General features: G+C 41.6%; 2 protein-coding genes across 7 annotated transcripts; both read left to right on the top strand.

Moving 5' to 3' along the window:
• Nucleotides 1-243: 243 nt before the first annotated feature.
• Nucleotides 244-6,432, top strand: LOC121640379. 5 transcript variants are annotated; one of them, XM_041986096.1, is made up of 18 exons: nucleotides 244-386; nucleotides 465-517; nucleotides 1,193-1,282; nucleotides 1,413-1,537; nucleotides 1,672-1,770; nucleotides 1,911-1,961; nucleotides 2,040-2,213; nucleotides 2,299-2,395; nucleotides 2,512-2,729; nucleotides 2,821-2,974; nucleotides 3,508-3,725; nucleotides 3,806-3,923; nucleotides 4,944-5,158; nucleotides 5,303-5,420; nucleotides 5,543-5,712; nucleotides 5,792-5,889; nucleotides 5,971-6,081; nucleotides 6,318-6,432. In XM_041986096.1, exons 1-18 carry the CDS (start codon nucleotides 349-351, stop codon nucleotides 6,325-6,327), a joined length of 2,157 nt encoding a protein of 718 aa, XP_041842030.1. In that variant the 5' UTR covers nucleotides 244-348; the 3' UTR covers nucleotides 6,328-6,432. The 5 variants fall into 5 exon arrangements, with proteins under 5 accessions (XP_041842030.1, XP_041842029.1, XP_041842027.1 ...); XM_041986095.1 differs by having other exon boundaries at nucleotides 1,627-1,770; nucleotides 5,825-5,889; XM_041986093.1 differs by having other exon boundaries at nucleotides 1,627-1,770.
• A 1,606-nt stretch (nucleotides 6,433-8,038) lies between these two features.
• LOC121639384 lies at nucleotides 8,039-11,887 on the top strand. Of its 2 annotated transcripts, none has more exons than XM_041984576.1 (18): nucleotides 8,039-8,161; nucleotides 8,245-8,300; nucleotides 8,375-8,464; nucleotides 8,577-8,704; nucleotides 8,789-8,926; nucleotides 8,998-9,033; nucleotides 9,140-9,310; nucleotides 9,381-9,477; nucleotides 9,553-9,758; nucleotides 9,829-10,188; nucleotides 10,269-10,383; nucleotides 10,462-10,667; nucleotides 10,744-10,861; nucleotides 10,950-11,122; nucleotides 11,202-11,287; nucleotides 11,365-11,483; nucleotides 11,561-11,677; nucleotides 11,785-11,887. In XM_041984576.1, the coding sequence occupies exons 1-18, from the start codon at nucleotides 8,139-8,141 to the stop codon at nucleotides 11,829-11,831; spliced, it is 2,286 nt and encodes a 761-aa protein (XP_041840510.1). In that variant the 5' UTR covers nucleotides 8,039-8,138; the 3' UTR covers nucleotides 11,832-11,887. The 2 variants fall into 2 exon arrangements, with proteins under 2 accessions (XP_041840510.1, XP_041840509.1); XM_041984575.1 differs by having other exon boundaries at nucleotides 8,998-9,063.
• The last annotated feature ends 2,047 nt before the right edge of the window (nucleotides 11,888-13,934 follow it).

The raw sequence follows: 13,934 nt of genomic DNA, 5'->3' as shown, positions 1-13,934 counted from the left end.
CTAGGTGTCACTGTAAGACCGTTCTTTCACATGAACTGTTTCAGTAACTTCGGTTTTCACCTCAAATATAGCATTTTATATAAATATTTAATATAAATACCCATTTCTCCCTTTTTATTTAATTAATTTGATTGCATTTTTGTACACCTGTATTTTGCAAATAGATGAAAAACAAAACTCAGTCAAAACAGCGCTAATTTTTAAACGGTCAATAAACACAAAAGAAGAAGAAACAAACACGTAACATGCTAATTAGCAGCATGTCAGTTCCCTTAAGTTTGACAAGATGAAATGTCCAGAAGGTAACACGACTGACAGCTTTTAAATTGTGGTCTACATAACTGCGCAATGAAGATGACAACGATAACTTCACAGACTTTGTGTGGGTAAGTTTAAAAGTGAAAGACCAGAGGTTGTTATATTGACGCTTCTTATATATTAGTTATATAATATGTTTGTTTCAGTATCTTGTTGCTCCTGACCCTACCTGTCAGTGTTTCCAGCCCATTACCGACAGGTAAGACCATCTTTTTTATTAACGGTGTACTATGAAAATAAAATATGCCCACAGAGGAATTGGAAAAGGCTAATCCAGTTTTAAGTGAGTCTCCGTAGTGATACATTTCCTACTTCTGGGTTCAGAATAAGTGAGAAATGAAAAATAATTTTATATAGTTGCAATGGGCGTGTATATACGAACATAAATAAATAAATAGATTAAATAATGATACTAGCCCATACTTGAAACTTGGCTGCATTAATATTAAAAGGTATTACTCACGGACAAGTTGCATAATTGTCACCTAAAATGCCCATATAAATGGGAAGGGGCTTTTTTCATATATAATATAATGAATCTTGTTTTAAAACATTTTATTTGTCTTTGATTTTGCCCTGCCTTTCTAACACTGTCAACAGGAACTCATCTCAGCGATGCGCATCAACTCTCTATAAAAGCTTTTTTTGTTGTTGTTGTTGTTCTGGGGATTTGACTTTAGATCATTCTGTAAAACATGTTAAACAAAAAAAATTACCCCAGGGCATTTCAGGAAACAAACATAAGGAGGAGTTAACGTATGATGTCCTATTCTCTTTTTCATTCATAATTTGTTTAGATGTTGTCATGTTTTGCCCCTTGGGGCTTCTGACATGACACCTTTTTAATAGTTGGCCACAAATAATTTTCTTTAAGGAGCAGTTCAGACCAAATGCCTTGAACGTCACTTCTGGCTTTCCGTCAACTCCAGCTTACTTGGCGGAATGATCCGATTTGAGTTTGAAGGTGTGTGTCGCATTTTTTGTACATCCTCCAAAAAGTAAAATTTACCAGAGAACTAATTGGTAATTAGATTGTGTACACATACAGGATGTAATTGTTAGGTATAAAGTCTTTTTTTTTTTTTTGTCACCAGACCAGTATGGACTCCACCTTCTTTCTCCTAAGGAGGCCACGCTCTGTGGCTACACCGTCCTAATAACAGAAGCTGGAGAGCTGGTGTTTCGTGCCTCCTTCTTAGCTTGTCATGTAAACAGTCAGGTAGATGCAACAAAATGTGGTGCTTTGACATGTTGCAGGATTGTGTACTTTATGTAAAATTCCTCGTCTCTTATTTCTGTCGTCTGCAGACAAGCACAGACTATCATCTGCATGTTTGGCTTGTACATGTGCAGGTGGATGGAGAGGTGGCAGCGTACCCCTTCCAGCTCCACTGCTCCCTGCAGGAGATGTGGCACTCCAGAGAGATTATCTGTGAGGAAAATTACATGGAGGTATTACCAGCCTGTCTCTCAGTTTCCAGCCGGTGCTTCAGTAGTAGTCTATCATTTGTGGTTCAAATGGAGAACATGACTTAAATTAATTGAATTTGTGGGACATGTGAGGATATGATAATGTGTTTTTTCCTTTGTAGGTGTCCATTCAGCTGTCTATACCACCCACTGTGCTCCAGTATAAGAATAATGTAAGGGAACAGCACATTTTCAGATAATTGTTTGTTTATTGAATTAACAAATATAAGGCACCTTATGTCATTGAACAGGGAACTGATGAGCTAGACATGGCCATCATGTTCCACAGAGCAAGCCAGCCAGCAAAGGAAGCTGTGGTCATGTCCCTCAAAGAGGCTGCTGCTCTGGACTACCATGTCTCTCTGCACATGTCACGAGTCACACTTCGCTGTCCCTACTCATCCCCGCTGTCAAACTCCATCAAGGTGTCATATGGCTTATTCGGGCCAGGGTCTACTTCATTCACTTGTTTTTATATTTCATAGCTGCTGTTTGTGTCTTTTGTTCTAGGAAAAGGGAGTGGATTTAGAGATTGTAAGAACCTCTATCCTGTACAGACTTCAGGGCGATTCCCTGGCTGTTGACTCCTCTATCGCCTGTGTTCTGAGTTTGTATAGTTAATCAGCATCAGATTATTCCTGCAATGCAGTCGATGTTGTAGTTTGTATGGTGTAACCTCTCTCCTCCCACTGTGTGTTTTTCCATTTCCCTAATCGACATCAGATGAGGCCACAGCACATGGCTCTGACCTGCAGTGGACTGTCCCTCATGTTCTCTCCCCACTAGTTGACGGCCTTTTCAGGGACAGAGGTGTGAGGGTTGGAGTGAACGGTCAGGCTCTGCCGGAATCTGACATTAAAGAGCGGCGGTACAAGATCGACCTGCAGGATGGGAGAGTGGAGGTCAGAATTCCTGTTGGAGCCCAAGGGGGAAACATTAAGGTACACAAACAAGTGGACAGTAGTTTCCAGCCTGGTGACCAGTTTGCAAAATCAGTTTCATGTTTCTTTTTGTGTGCTGTGTTTCTTCCAGAGTAGTGTTGTGAGGGGGCAGTACTGTCAGTCGATGTCAGTGGATCTGTTCTTCATGAGTCAGTGGGAGGATCAGCGGTGGCCTCTCACACAGTATCGCTCCTTCAGGCACCTTAAGACCCCTCTCATCCCGCAGAGCCTGGTCCTGACCAACAGTGAGGCTTTCTAGGTCCATCTTATTATGGGTATTCAATTGAAAGAAAGCGAATATGATAATTTATTGAGCTGTTACATGGAAAAAATATTACAAGTGTCAGTGGTGACTTGGCTTTGATTTTTTTTTCTTCTTCTTCTCAGGTCCTTCTTCGCTATTATTATTATGATAGAAACATCTTAAATAGTATTGTTCCAAATTGTGTTGAAATTAAATAATTAAATAAAATGTTATTAAAACATACATTTTTCAGGATTACATAATAAAAAGTTTATTTAGAGCTTAATTGCATTAAACATGAATTTTATTATTTTTCTGACTACTCATGGATTTAGTATGTCATTTCCTACTCATTGAAACCAAATTAAAAACCAACCCTTGCTACCTGGAAAATAGGAAATGAATGAATATCTTAGCTTAGACTAATATTTAGTTACAACACAAACACAAGTCATTGTAAATAAAACCAGACTTTGTGTCTCCAGAACTTTAAAAATGCTCACCAATATTGTAAATCTTTCTTTCACTTTGTAGATAAAGTCTCTTCCAAGGAGCTGTTTTCAGTCAGCTTGGGCTCCTTCACACCTGACGTGCACCTCCAGAAGGTGACAGTGGACGGTGGTGGTGACCTTTTAACCTGGACTCGAAACCAGAGTGAAACAGAGTTTGTGGTGTCTAGGCTCTCCCACTCCAATGGGAGTTACTTCTTCCAGCTCAGCCTCTCACTATCACACCCAAAAATAATCCCGGAGGTGAGAACAACGCACATTGAGTGGGTTTAGGCAGGTGGATGATGCTCAGTATGCCTGATGTAAATATTGTCTTATTTCAGCATATAGGTGGTGGGTACAAGACATACAGCTTTGCTTTCATCTTCACTCTCTTCATCTCACCCGGTGGAGATCTGTTTTACCACCATGCCACTATAGAGCATAGAGCTGAATTTGAAGGTGAATGGTTTTATTATAAATTTCTTATAAATGATAAGACTTCAGATTTGCATATCGTCTGCTACACACACAGTTGTTTGTCTACAGTTTTGTGGAAACCATAAATTTCAGAGACATTGAGTGTAGCTAGCCTAACCTGTTAAGCTAGGATGTAGTGTGTCTCTCACTATCAAACTTTTGATTGTACTTATTTAGCATTGTCATGTTTAACTCATGCTGTGATTAATTTATTATTGGTGTGGAAACCCAGTGTATTTACATTTGATGCAGGACTAATTCTAAGGGGCTTATTTCAACAGCATTTCTAGCCTTGCAGATCACAATCTTATGATGCTCGAACAATACTTAAAACTTTATTTTATATCTATTACATTTTAACACTTGTTTAAAAACATTTTGGTCCACAACTCCACTGATTTCTAAACATCTATTTAGAACTTAATGAAAGAAACATCTTCCATTTAATTATACATCAAATACTTTATGGGATATAAATAACATTAGAATTCAATTCAGTTTAGTTCAGTTTTATTTGTTTTGTACCATGTGACAACAAAAGTCACCCAAAGGCAAGTATTGGACACTGTCAGCTGATCACCACCTGGTGGCGAGGTGGCTCAGATGGTGGAAGAGGTGCTGGTCAGGCCTGGCAGGTTCAGATGTGTTGTGAGGGTCTGCTGGGAACATCTGGCGGAGCCCCCATTTAGAAAGAGTTTCAATTATGAGCTGTTTAAAGAGGCTCTTTTGGTTTATCTGACATTTGTTCAGGTTGGTGTTTATGTGATTGTGTAATAGCCAACATGTTGGAATGAATTACCACAATGATTTCTAAGACATGTTAAGTTCATATATCTTACATTTTATATCTTACATCTGGTTTTGTGAATTTATCTGAAGCCTCTGAATGAGAGATACATTTTGTTAGATAAAGATATAAAAATTAGTCCAGATTTAAAAAAACTGGTATCTTACAACACAAATATTAACCTCAGTGCTACTTGCTTTCCTGATGTGGTGCAGATCAAGGCTCCCCTAGGCTGGAAGGGAAGTGCACAGAAAGCAGCCTCCTGGTGCTACTGTACCACGGGACCCAGTCTGATCTGCAGTGGGAGCTCTTCTTTGGAGCCCACAGGCTAGACTGGGACCTAGTGAAGATGGGGGGATTTAAAGTGGAGGCCGAGGAAGACTACTTGACTGTGAGGATCCCCTTCAACAGCCCTGGGTTGATATATGAGGTGATTTATTTATACAGTATTTTAGTAGCTTCTTAACTATTCTCCTGTTTGTTCCTTTTTACAGTAAAACTCGCTTTCACCATCACTCCATCATATATTTAATGGTTATGAATATGTTTCCTGTTTATTTTTTCAATGATGTAGGAGCTGTCTTTACGTGGTCTTGTTGCTGGAGTCAACGCAACTGTTTTGAATGCCGAGTCCCTTAAAGAGTATGACAGTCTTGTCCACAGATGCACCTTTCCTGCCAGAGAACTTCTAGGTATAAAGCATGGGCTCTAAAGAAAGAAGAAAACTGAATCTTTATGTCTGTTGTGCCTTTTATTAGCATGTTGATTTGTCTGCTGTAGACTACAATTTTAAAACTCAGTGTATCTCTGGTAGTTTGTTTGCCAGAAGGAAGGATGGTTGCTATCGTTGACACTTCACACACCATCCCACCTGTCCAGCCCAACCGAACCACTCTGCTGGACCCTCACTGTGTTCCCATAGAGACAGACAGTACCAAAGCTCTTTTTATCTTCAGCCTCAACTCCTGTGGCACAACTGTAACTGTGAGAGACTTTATTTTTTTCAAAATTCAGACAGAAAATGTGCTTTTTTTTGGCCTTTAATCTTGTCATATCTTAGTAGACTGAGGGAAATCTTCTGGTTTATGACAACCAGATTAGCTACACTCGTGACTTCCTGCCTTTGGATGAGCCTCTCATACACAGAGATGCTCCTTACAGGTGAGAAATGTTACCCCTGAATAGAAATGTTGTGTTATCAGACATGTTAAATTAGTGTAACAGAAGTCTTGTCTATTATAGGCTGACAATCCAGTGCCGCTATCCAGCAAACACTACAAGTACTTTTGCTGTCCAGCATCGTTTGTTTGATGTCTTCTCTGAACATTTCAACCATCACAGTCAAGCAAACGTGTAGGAAAGCTGTCAATATAACATATGTGTCTGTATAAAATTGATTAATTTTTAATTAAAAAGTCTTGAGATAATTTTGATCTGCTTTTGATTTAATTGCATATAAAAAACCCTTTTCAGGTTACAGAAAATGGAGTGAATTTAAATGGAAAACACATTTTCATCCTAGTAATGCTACTTTGAAACTTATGAAAATGTTTGTGCTTTTTTAATATCTCTCCTTTCACTCTGTGCAGATATAGTTAAAGGTCAGCAGAATTACAAAGACCAAAGTTCACATCAAAGGAACATCATCTTTACCTCAGAAGACACTATTTATGAAACATCCCATTTTTAAATAAAGTAATTTGTCTACATGAGCTACATTATCCATCGTGTCCATATAGTGCAGTGGTTCCCAAACTGGGAGGCGAGTCTCCCGGGGGGAGCCCAGAGTTATGCCAGCGGGGGCGCAGCTAGACTAAATAAAACTTATAGTTTTTGCACTGCTAGCAAAATATGGCAAAGTTGTGCAAGTACCAATGGGCAAATAATGATAAATGGACTTAAAACTTAAATGATAAACATATGGGTTAATGTAGGATTTTATGTTGACTGTATTTAAGTTGTTAAGAATTGTTAATATTCCAACTATGTTTGTATTGAAGCTGATTTTTCTCATGGTGGTTGCTAATCTATGTTGTACCTCTGGGGTCCTGTCTCTGTGCTGGATAATCTATAATTAGATTTTATGCAGACTGGAATTTTAAATAAGTGGCTTTTATGTAATAATTATGTTTGAGTTGATGTGTACTGATCTTAAAAAGATCTGGGAAATTAATACGTTTTTTATGTATTTTATGAGGTTGTTTTAGGTATGAATGATTGCATAACACCGCTTTGCATTTACAACTGTTTATAGTTAAAGGATTATTATAGTTATTATCTCTGAAAAGGTGGTCACTGGCACAGGAGCACTATAAGGAAATTTACTCTCACCATTTCTTTTTACACTGTTCACCACATACTTCAGATACAACTCTGAGTCTTGACAGCTGCAGAAATACTCTGATGCAGTGTGAATAGTAACATAATGGACAAGAAAGATAAGTACAGGTAACTGGCCAATCAGTTGCAAGATGGTGGAGAAAGAACCAACTCATCTTCAACACAAAACGCAATAATTGTGGATTTCAGGAAGAACAGGAGTACGTAAAGCAGTTTTTACATCCTGGGAGAAAGGTGCGGAGGAATGAAAGTACCTGGAGTTCAGCTTTTCTACAGTCATTTAGCAGATGCTTTTCTCCAAAGCAGCTTATATCTGAAGGTGGTTAGGCAGTAACATTAACTGCGAGGTGTTAATATTCACCCCCTGGAGGAGTCAAACTCATGTCTCTTGCATGGTAGACAGACTACCTGCCAGACTGGAAATACAACACAGAAACCATTCAAGAAAGGATAAAGCAGACTCTACTTCTTAAAGAAGCACAACAACGTTTTATATCTGTTGTGGAAAGCACAATCTGCTATGCAGCCATCTGCTGAGACAACATTATCATACCTGCCAGGAACCAACACTCTCTGAAACAAGACTTTTTCTTTTATTTAAATTAAAAAAAAAGAAGCCAAAAACAATGCTAAAGGGGTAGTAACAATGTCTTGTTGGAATATGAAAAATTGCAAAAATAATAAAATGAGTTTGAAATTATTAGAAGTGTTTCATTAAGCTTTTAGGGGACATAGCTACATATCAAAGCAACTGGAATTAATTATGCTCACAATCTGTTTTGTAACTTGGTATTAAGTTTGATTACTTTGTCTTATGCATACTGGTCAGCAGCCATGTTTGTGATAAAATAATTGGCAGCACCTGTACTGTCAACGAGCTGCACATGTGGATGCATCTGCTGGTTGGTTGGTTGGTGAGGAAATGGGATCATAAAATCTGCTGTGTAAGAAAGTCCAGCACAGTGTGTGTTTGGTTGGGGATAGGTGGTTTTCTTAAGCTTGTGTTGGTCAGTAAGTGTAGTTTGTTAGCAGCTAAGCTAGCTTTAGACACTACTAACACATCAGCAGCCATGGCTTTGAGGTTCAGCATCAGGTAACTTGTTTTGGTAAAGCTTTACAGGACAGAACTTTGCACTTGGACTGAAATGTTTCACCACACATGTCTCTGTGTTGCAGTGTGGCTTTACTGCTGTCTGCATGGTCAACTGCAAGTTGTGACCCCCTCGTGGATGGTTGGTGGATGTTCATTTATGGAGTTGCAATACCTGGCACGTGATTTGTATCTAAAACATGTCTGTCCTTACAGGAGTCTTGCAAGTGGATTGTAATGACCGTTATTTCATGATGGCTGTTGATCTTGCCGTCACTGGAGAAGATGTTCGCTTTGAAGCTGTTGGTGAGTTTCTCCACAAAACTAAATCAGAAACTGAACTAGTGAGAGCTCTTCATTTTAATAGGAACTTTATGTAAATGTTGAGCTGTTGACCTAATGCAGAGATCTCTTACAGACAGAATAGGTGCCTACGCCATCACTGAGGACTATGCAGCAGAATGTGGCTACACCCTCAGCATTTTCCCTTTCCTGGGCCTTGTAGAGCTCAGAGCTTCATACTTCAGTTGTCACACGGACCAGAATGTACGTCCAATCTGGTGAAAAAAGCTTTTTGCAGCATGGTTAATGAAGCAGTCCCACCCACCCCTCATTTGTCCAATGTTTCAGGATGAGGCATTCATGTTCAGATTCAACCTGATCACAAACGAGGAAGGAGAGGAGGTCATCTATGCACTGAACCAGACCTGTTCTCCCTCTGTCCCTTTCTCATCCAGGGAGGTTGTTTGTGAGGTCAACTACATGGAGGTGAGTTCATATTCTTCTGGTATTTTACTTATAGAGCAGATCCAGGTGTCTCACTACTGACTTGATTGCAGGTGTCTCTGAGGAGTGATCTTACCTGTTCTTCTGAGATGAGTGACGACTGGAATGCTCTTGGACCTGTACGTGTCAAAATAACCAATGAATTTTCACTTCATGAAGGCGAACCACTTGAAGGGTTGTGAACTCCTCTTCCAGGCCTACTGGTCATCCACTTCAGAGTGGCAGGTGACGCTTCAAAAAACAGATGAGGTGATGCCACCCATGAACCTCTCTGAAGCTCGTAAGCAGGGCTACATGTTTGACCTGAGCCAAGGGCGGATTGTGTTTCGTACACCGTATGGACAACCTGACTCGTACAGCACTGAGGTAAACCACTGAAGAAAGCTGTAAGCACAGTGCTGATCCAGGGCAGGGTTTATGCAGACTCTCTCTGCAGGTGAATGGCGTTGCAGTAGAGGTGGTCCGTGCAACTCTGTTCTCCAGGAAAAGCTGGGTGGTCTTCTTGGTGGACCTGGTGGCTGCATGCTCCACGAGTAGGTACTGCTGTCTTTGCCTTGCATTGGCTGACTTGCTCTAGTTATGACCAGGCAGCTTCATCTTCTAAACAGATGAGGGATCATATGATGGTAGCTACATGGTGTGGAAGGCTCCAGATGGGCTGTACCCCAGTCTGAATGGCACACAGATCAGTGTTGGCCTCAATGGGGACCTTGTGGAGCAGGCTGTTGCAGAGCAGATGGGTGTCCTCATGGAAAAGAACACCACCACAGTCCACATCAGCATCCCCACTAATGCTGAGGGAGGGTACAGGAAGGTAAGGATGCATATATGCTGCTGGGTCATGAAGCTGCATGTATTTTCATACCCCTGCACGTCTGTTTCAGAGCCTTGTGAATGGCGGCATCTTCGAGTTCTACCTGTTCCATCTGTATATGAGGCAAATCACAGTGGATGAGGATTATCTGGAGACCGTGGTCCTGTATCACCGTATCCTGATCACTCCCCTCCTGCCCTGTCATCTGGTCACCGAGGAGCTGGCTATCCTGGAAGAAGGGCTGTTTGTGATCTTCCTGGGAAATGTCCCTGAAGATGTTGAGCTGACTTCTGTGCAGCTGAATGAGCAAGAATTTGCAGTGCCCTTCACCAATGACAGCAGCTACTCCATCACGAAGGTCTTCTATCCCAACAGCACCCACAGCTACACTATGACGGTGCCTCTCAACGACTCTGTTGTAACGCAGCAGGTAACAGTCTCCGTATCCTTTAGCATGATGGCATCTCCAAATGCAATACTGGCTCCAACAATGAGATGATGTGTTCTTAGTTTTCCAAGGAGAACGCAACCATGCTGCACAAGCTGGATGTGAACTTCACGCTGACTGTGCCTGGAAATGACCCATATTACCACAAGGCATCAGTAATGGCATCAGTCAACATTTGTAAGTCTGAAGCCTCCAAGTTTCAGGGTCCAAGGTCTGTCCTGGTTCTGCAGTTAATGTTGACCCTGTGTTTGACAGCTCCTCCAGTCCTTGCTGCCGTCTGTACGGAATCTGGGATCAGCTTCAAGCTGGATCACCTGCCATCTCTCTCCCTGTGGGAGCTCACCATTGGTTCCAACGTGCTGACGCCAGAGCTGGCCACCAAGCGGGGCTACACGATGTGCAATGATAGCCAGAGTCTACTGCTCGATGTGCCACTTTTCACTCTGGGCTATGAATACAGGGTCAGTAGCAGGCAGGTCACTAGCAGCATCAGTTGTGTCTTGGGGTCCTGCAATGACTGCATACTTTCCCCTGCAGAATATTACTGTAACTGGATTTCTTGGCACATTTGAGGTCCTTGTGAGGGATCGCAACACATCCAAGGTCCAGACTTCCACTGTCAAGACGTGTCGCTTCAATTCCACAGGGCTCGTCTGTAAGTGCGTCTTGTGGTGGTGGTGCCACAGCAGGTGGAGGTCTGCATGTAGTTGCAGCTCATGCTACTTCCTCTCCTCCTCCTGCAGTGTGTTCCACTGATGGCTGGATGACTGTGGTGGCTGACCTGTCTGCAGTCCTGCCCAGTGGGGAGATCCCAGCAAGAACCCACCTCACTAATGAGCACTGTGGACCCAGAGAAGCAGATGGCACCAGGGTGCTCTTTTCCTTCCCACTCAACAGCTGTGGCTCCACAATCAAGGTAGTGCTGGTACAGTAGCTAGAATGACCGCAAGGGGGTAAAACTGGCCTTACGACTTTCCTCTGCACCTCTTCCCCAGCTGACGAGGGGAAATGTGACCTATCGCAACAAGATTTTCTACAACCTCAATATGAACAGCATTGATGCTGATACTGCTACTGAAGGGTATGTACTTCACTTCACTATCCTCCTCCACCATCATTAGTACTTGCAGTGACATGTTGAACCCTGTTGTCTTGAAGGGCTACTGTGCAGTGTGCGTATCCTCTGGCAGGCCTCCACCGCCTGTTCTCGGAGTACAACTTTGAATCTGAAGGAGCAGGTTTTGGCAGAATCGTGTATACCAAGCATCCCACAGCAGGTACTTTGTCACCTGGGAGTGACTCGTTTCAAATTGCTGAAATTGGAATGCTTCACTAATGGTTCTGTGTTCTCTAGTTCTGCCAAGCCCCACAGCACCTCTTCGGACCACAGTTGCTCCCCAGAAAACCATGATGCCCATGAAATACCTGCCTGCCTTCCACCCATCTGTTCGCTACATCAAAGTCTCTCGAGGTCATAATCTTGCTGATGCCTTGAAAATGGATGACTGGTTGGGCATTTACAGATTCATCTTCAGACTGAAGCGCTTGCTTTGTTCAGGTTCTAACGTCTCTTTACAGGCACGAAAGGATACTTGCAGATAAAGCAAAAAGCTGTCCACTTCTGAAAGAAGACCATGTCATTTTTTAAAACTTTTTGGAATTCAATAAAGCTTTTGTTCTTTTAAAATTGAGTATAGGTTTGTTAATGCTGCTGCACATTAAGGGGATGCAATGGGACAGAGTGAATTTGAAGATGGATCAGAAACTAAATTGGGTTGAAGTGAAGATGAAATGTGCAACAGACTTGGCAGACACCCAGATCCTGGTTTTCCCAAGTGTTATAGCATGTCGGGTAGGGATTTGCTTTGGAAAGCAATTTCATGGTAATTACTTGGTGTGGTGACAAGCTATCCAACAGTGCTATGATCCCAAGTAAGCTTAAACACCATTCTCTTCAAAATAAGAATGCAGGCAACTTTTATGAGAGAAACCACAAAGGTAAATGAGAGCCCTTAAAGCTAGCTATTGGTGAACTTGTAGCTAAATCAAAAACGTCCCACACTGTGGCAGAGTCATTAATACTAGGATGCTAGAAAGTCCCTCTTTCAGATTTCAGAGTTTTTCCCTTGTCTGTCAACTTGAACTTTTTGATGTTTTGCCATCACTCCATGATAAATGTGGTTGGGTTTTTTTTTTTTTTTTTTTTTTTTTTTTTAATTACACCATCTGTCAGGGACCAAGCAGTATGGCAGGACACAGGAGGTTTTTCTTAAACACGTGAAGTTAAATGCCAGTTTAGCTAAACCAAGAGTAAACAAAAGTAGGAAATGAAATGGCTACTACATTTTGCTCCTAACAAACCTCAAAAATAAATCCCTAAACACCCCTATGACACTGCAGCATGTAAAGTCCAGTAAAGCTGGCAGCAGCTTATCAGAGTCCTCAGGCCATGCCTTTGTCATGTCTCCATACTGGTGTAGCAATGAACAAGAGGTAACTCAAAGAAAAAGAAACAAGTATTAATACAATTTGACCTTACAGTGCCAAGGTGTATGTAACATTGTAAGGTATGGGAAATTAAAGTGATTTATTAAAGAACTAATGTGAAATGTAGTGATGAATTGTTTGGAACAATTGTTTGGAAAAATAATCAGTCTTTTGGAATGTTCGGAACACATTAACACGTTATCTGGTTGCCAAAAAATGTGATTTCATATCAATCTCAAACTGAAATGTTTTCATGTTTCTTGGGTCGTTTCATCTGTTGTAACTTCGTATGTAAGGATGTATTATTTAAAACAGTAAGTACTTGTATGTGGTGCGCTTGTACACATTGTTATGGAATAACTTGACCACATGAGATGTGTGGGAAGCATGCTCTCCAAACAACTGCTCGGGCTAAGAGACAACTTGAGTCACATTACATTTACATGCACATCCTGTTCAGGTGCTTCTCGTTTCAAAATAAAAGTTCCGCTTAAAAGCAGTTAACCAAAATATTACACACATAAACATTGATATTTGTATGGGGTGCTTTTGTATATTTAAATACTTTTATTATGACTTATCAGTTCAGCTGTACACGGGTTTCGCCTCTTCCTCAAAATCTCTCCTGCTTTGGAGAATATTCTCTCACAAGGGACTGTGTCCGTAGGTGTCTCCACATTGTTGTGGTATTATTGAAAAGGCCAAATGTTGCATGCAAAGCATACATTTAACCCTTTTCTCCTCAAGGAGCTTGAAGTGATCCCAGACAGCTGACCCAGGACACTTTCTACTTCCTTCCATTTCCATACAATTCAAACTTTCTCAAAAACACTTGGTACAATACACTCAGATAAAGGAGGCAAGACTTTCCCCCCCAAAAAAACAAGGAGAGCTTTTAAATATTTTACACACATCAGGTGATTAACCATCCGCCAATCCAGCAAAGGCACGAGACATAACGAAAAATATTAGAATATTGAAGTGGCCCAGCTCCCGGCTCACTGCGGTCACTGCCCCTCAATTTAAATTGCAAACAACACATACTACCTAAACAGTCAGGAGCGGGGAGGGAGAGGGTATTGGGGACCTCTCACACCCCTGTTCCCCCTGTGTGTGGCCGGGGGCGGGCGGGGGGAGGTGGTTGCCCCGGGGCTGGGTCCCGGGGTAGCTGCGCTGGTGGGCTGCTGGCTCTGTGGGTGTTGGGTCAAGGGGGGGTGCTTGGGGCTGCTTTCCTCTGGTCC

This window comes from Melanotaenia boesemani, chromosome 5 (genome assembly GCF_017639745.1).
Source record: "Melanotaenia boesemani isolate fMelBoe1 chromosome 5, fMelBoe1.pri, whole genome shotgun sequence".
NCBI lineage: Eukaryota > Metazoa > Chordata > Actinopteri > Atheriniformes > Melanotaeniidae > Melanotaenia > Melanotaenia boesemani.
This window is presented reverse-complemented; position numbering and strand designations above follow the sequence as displayed.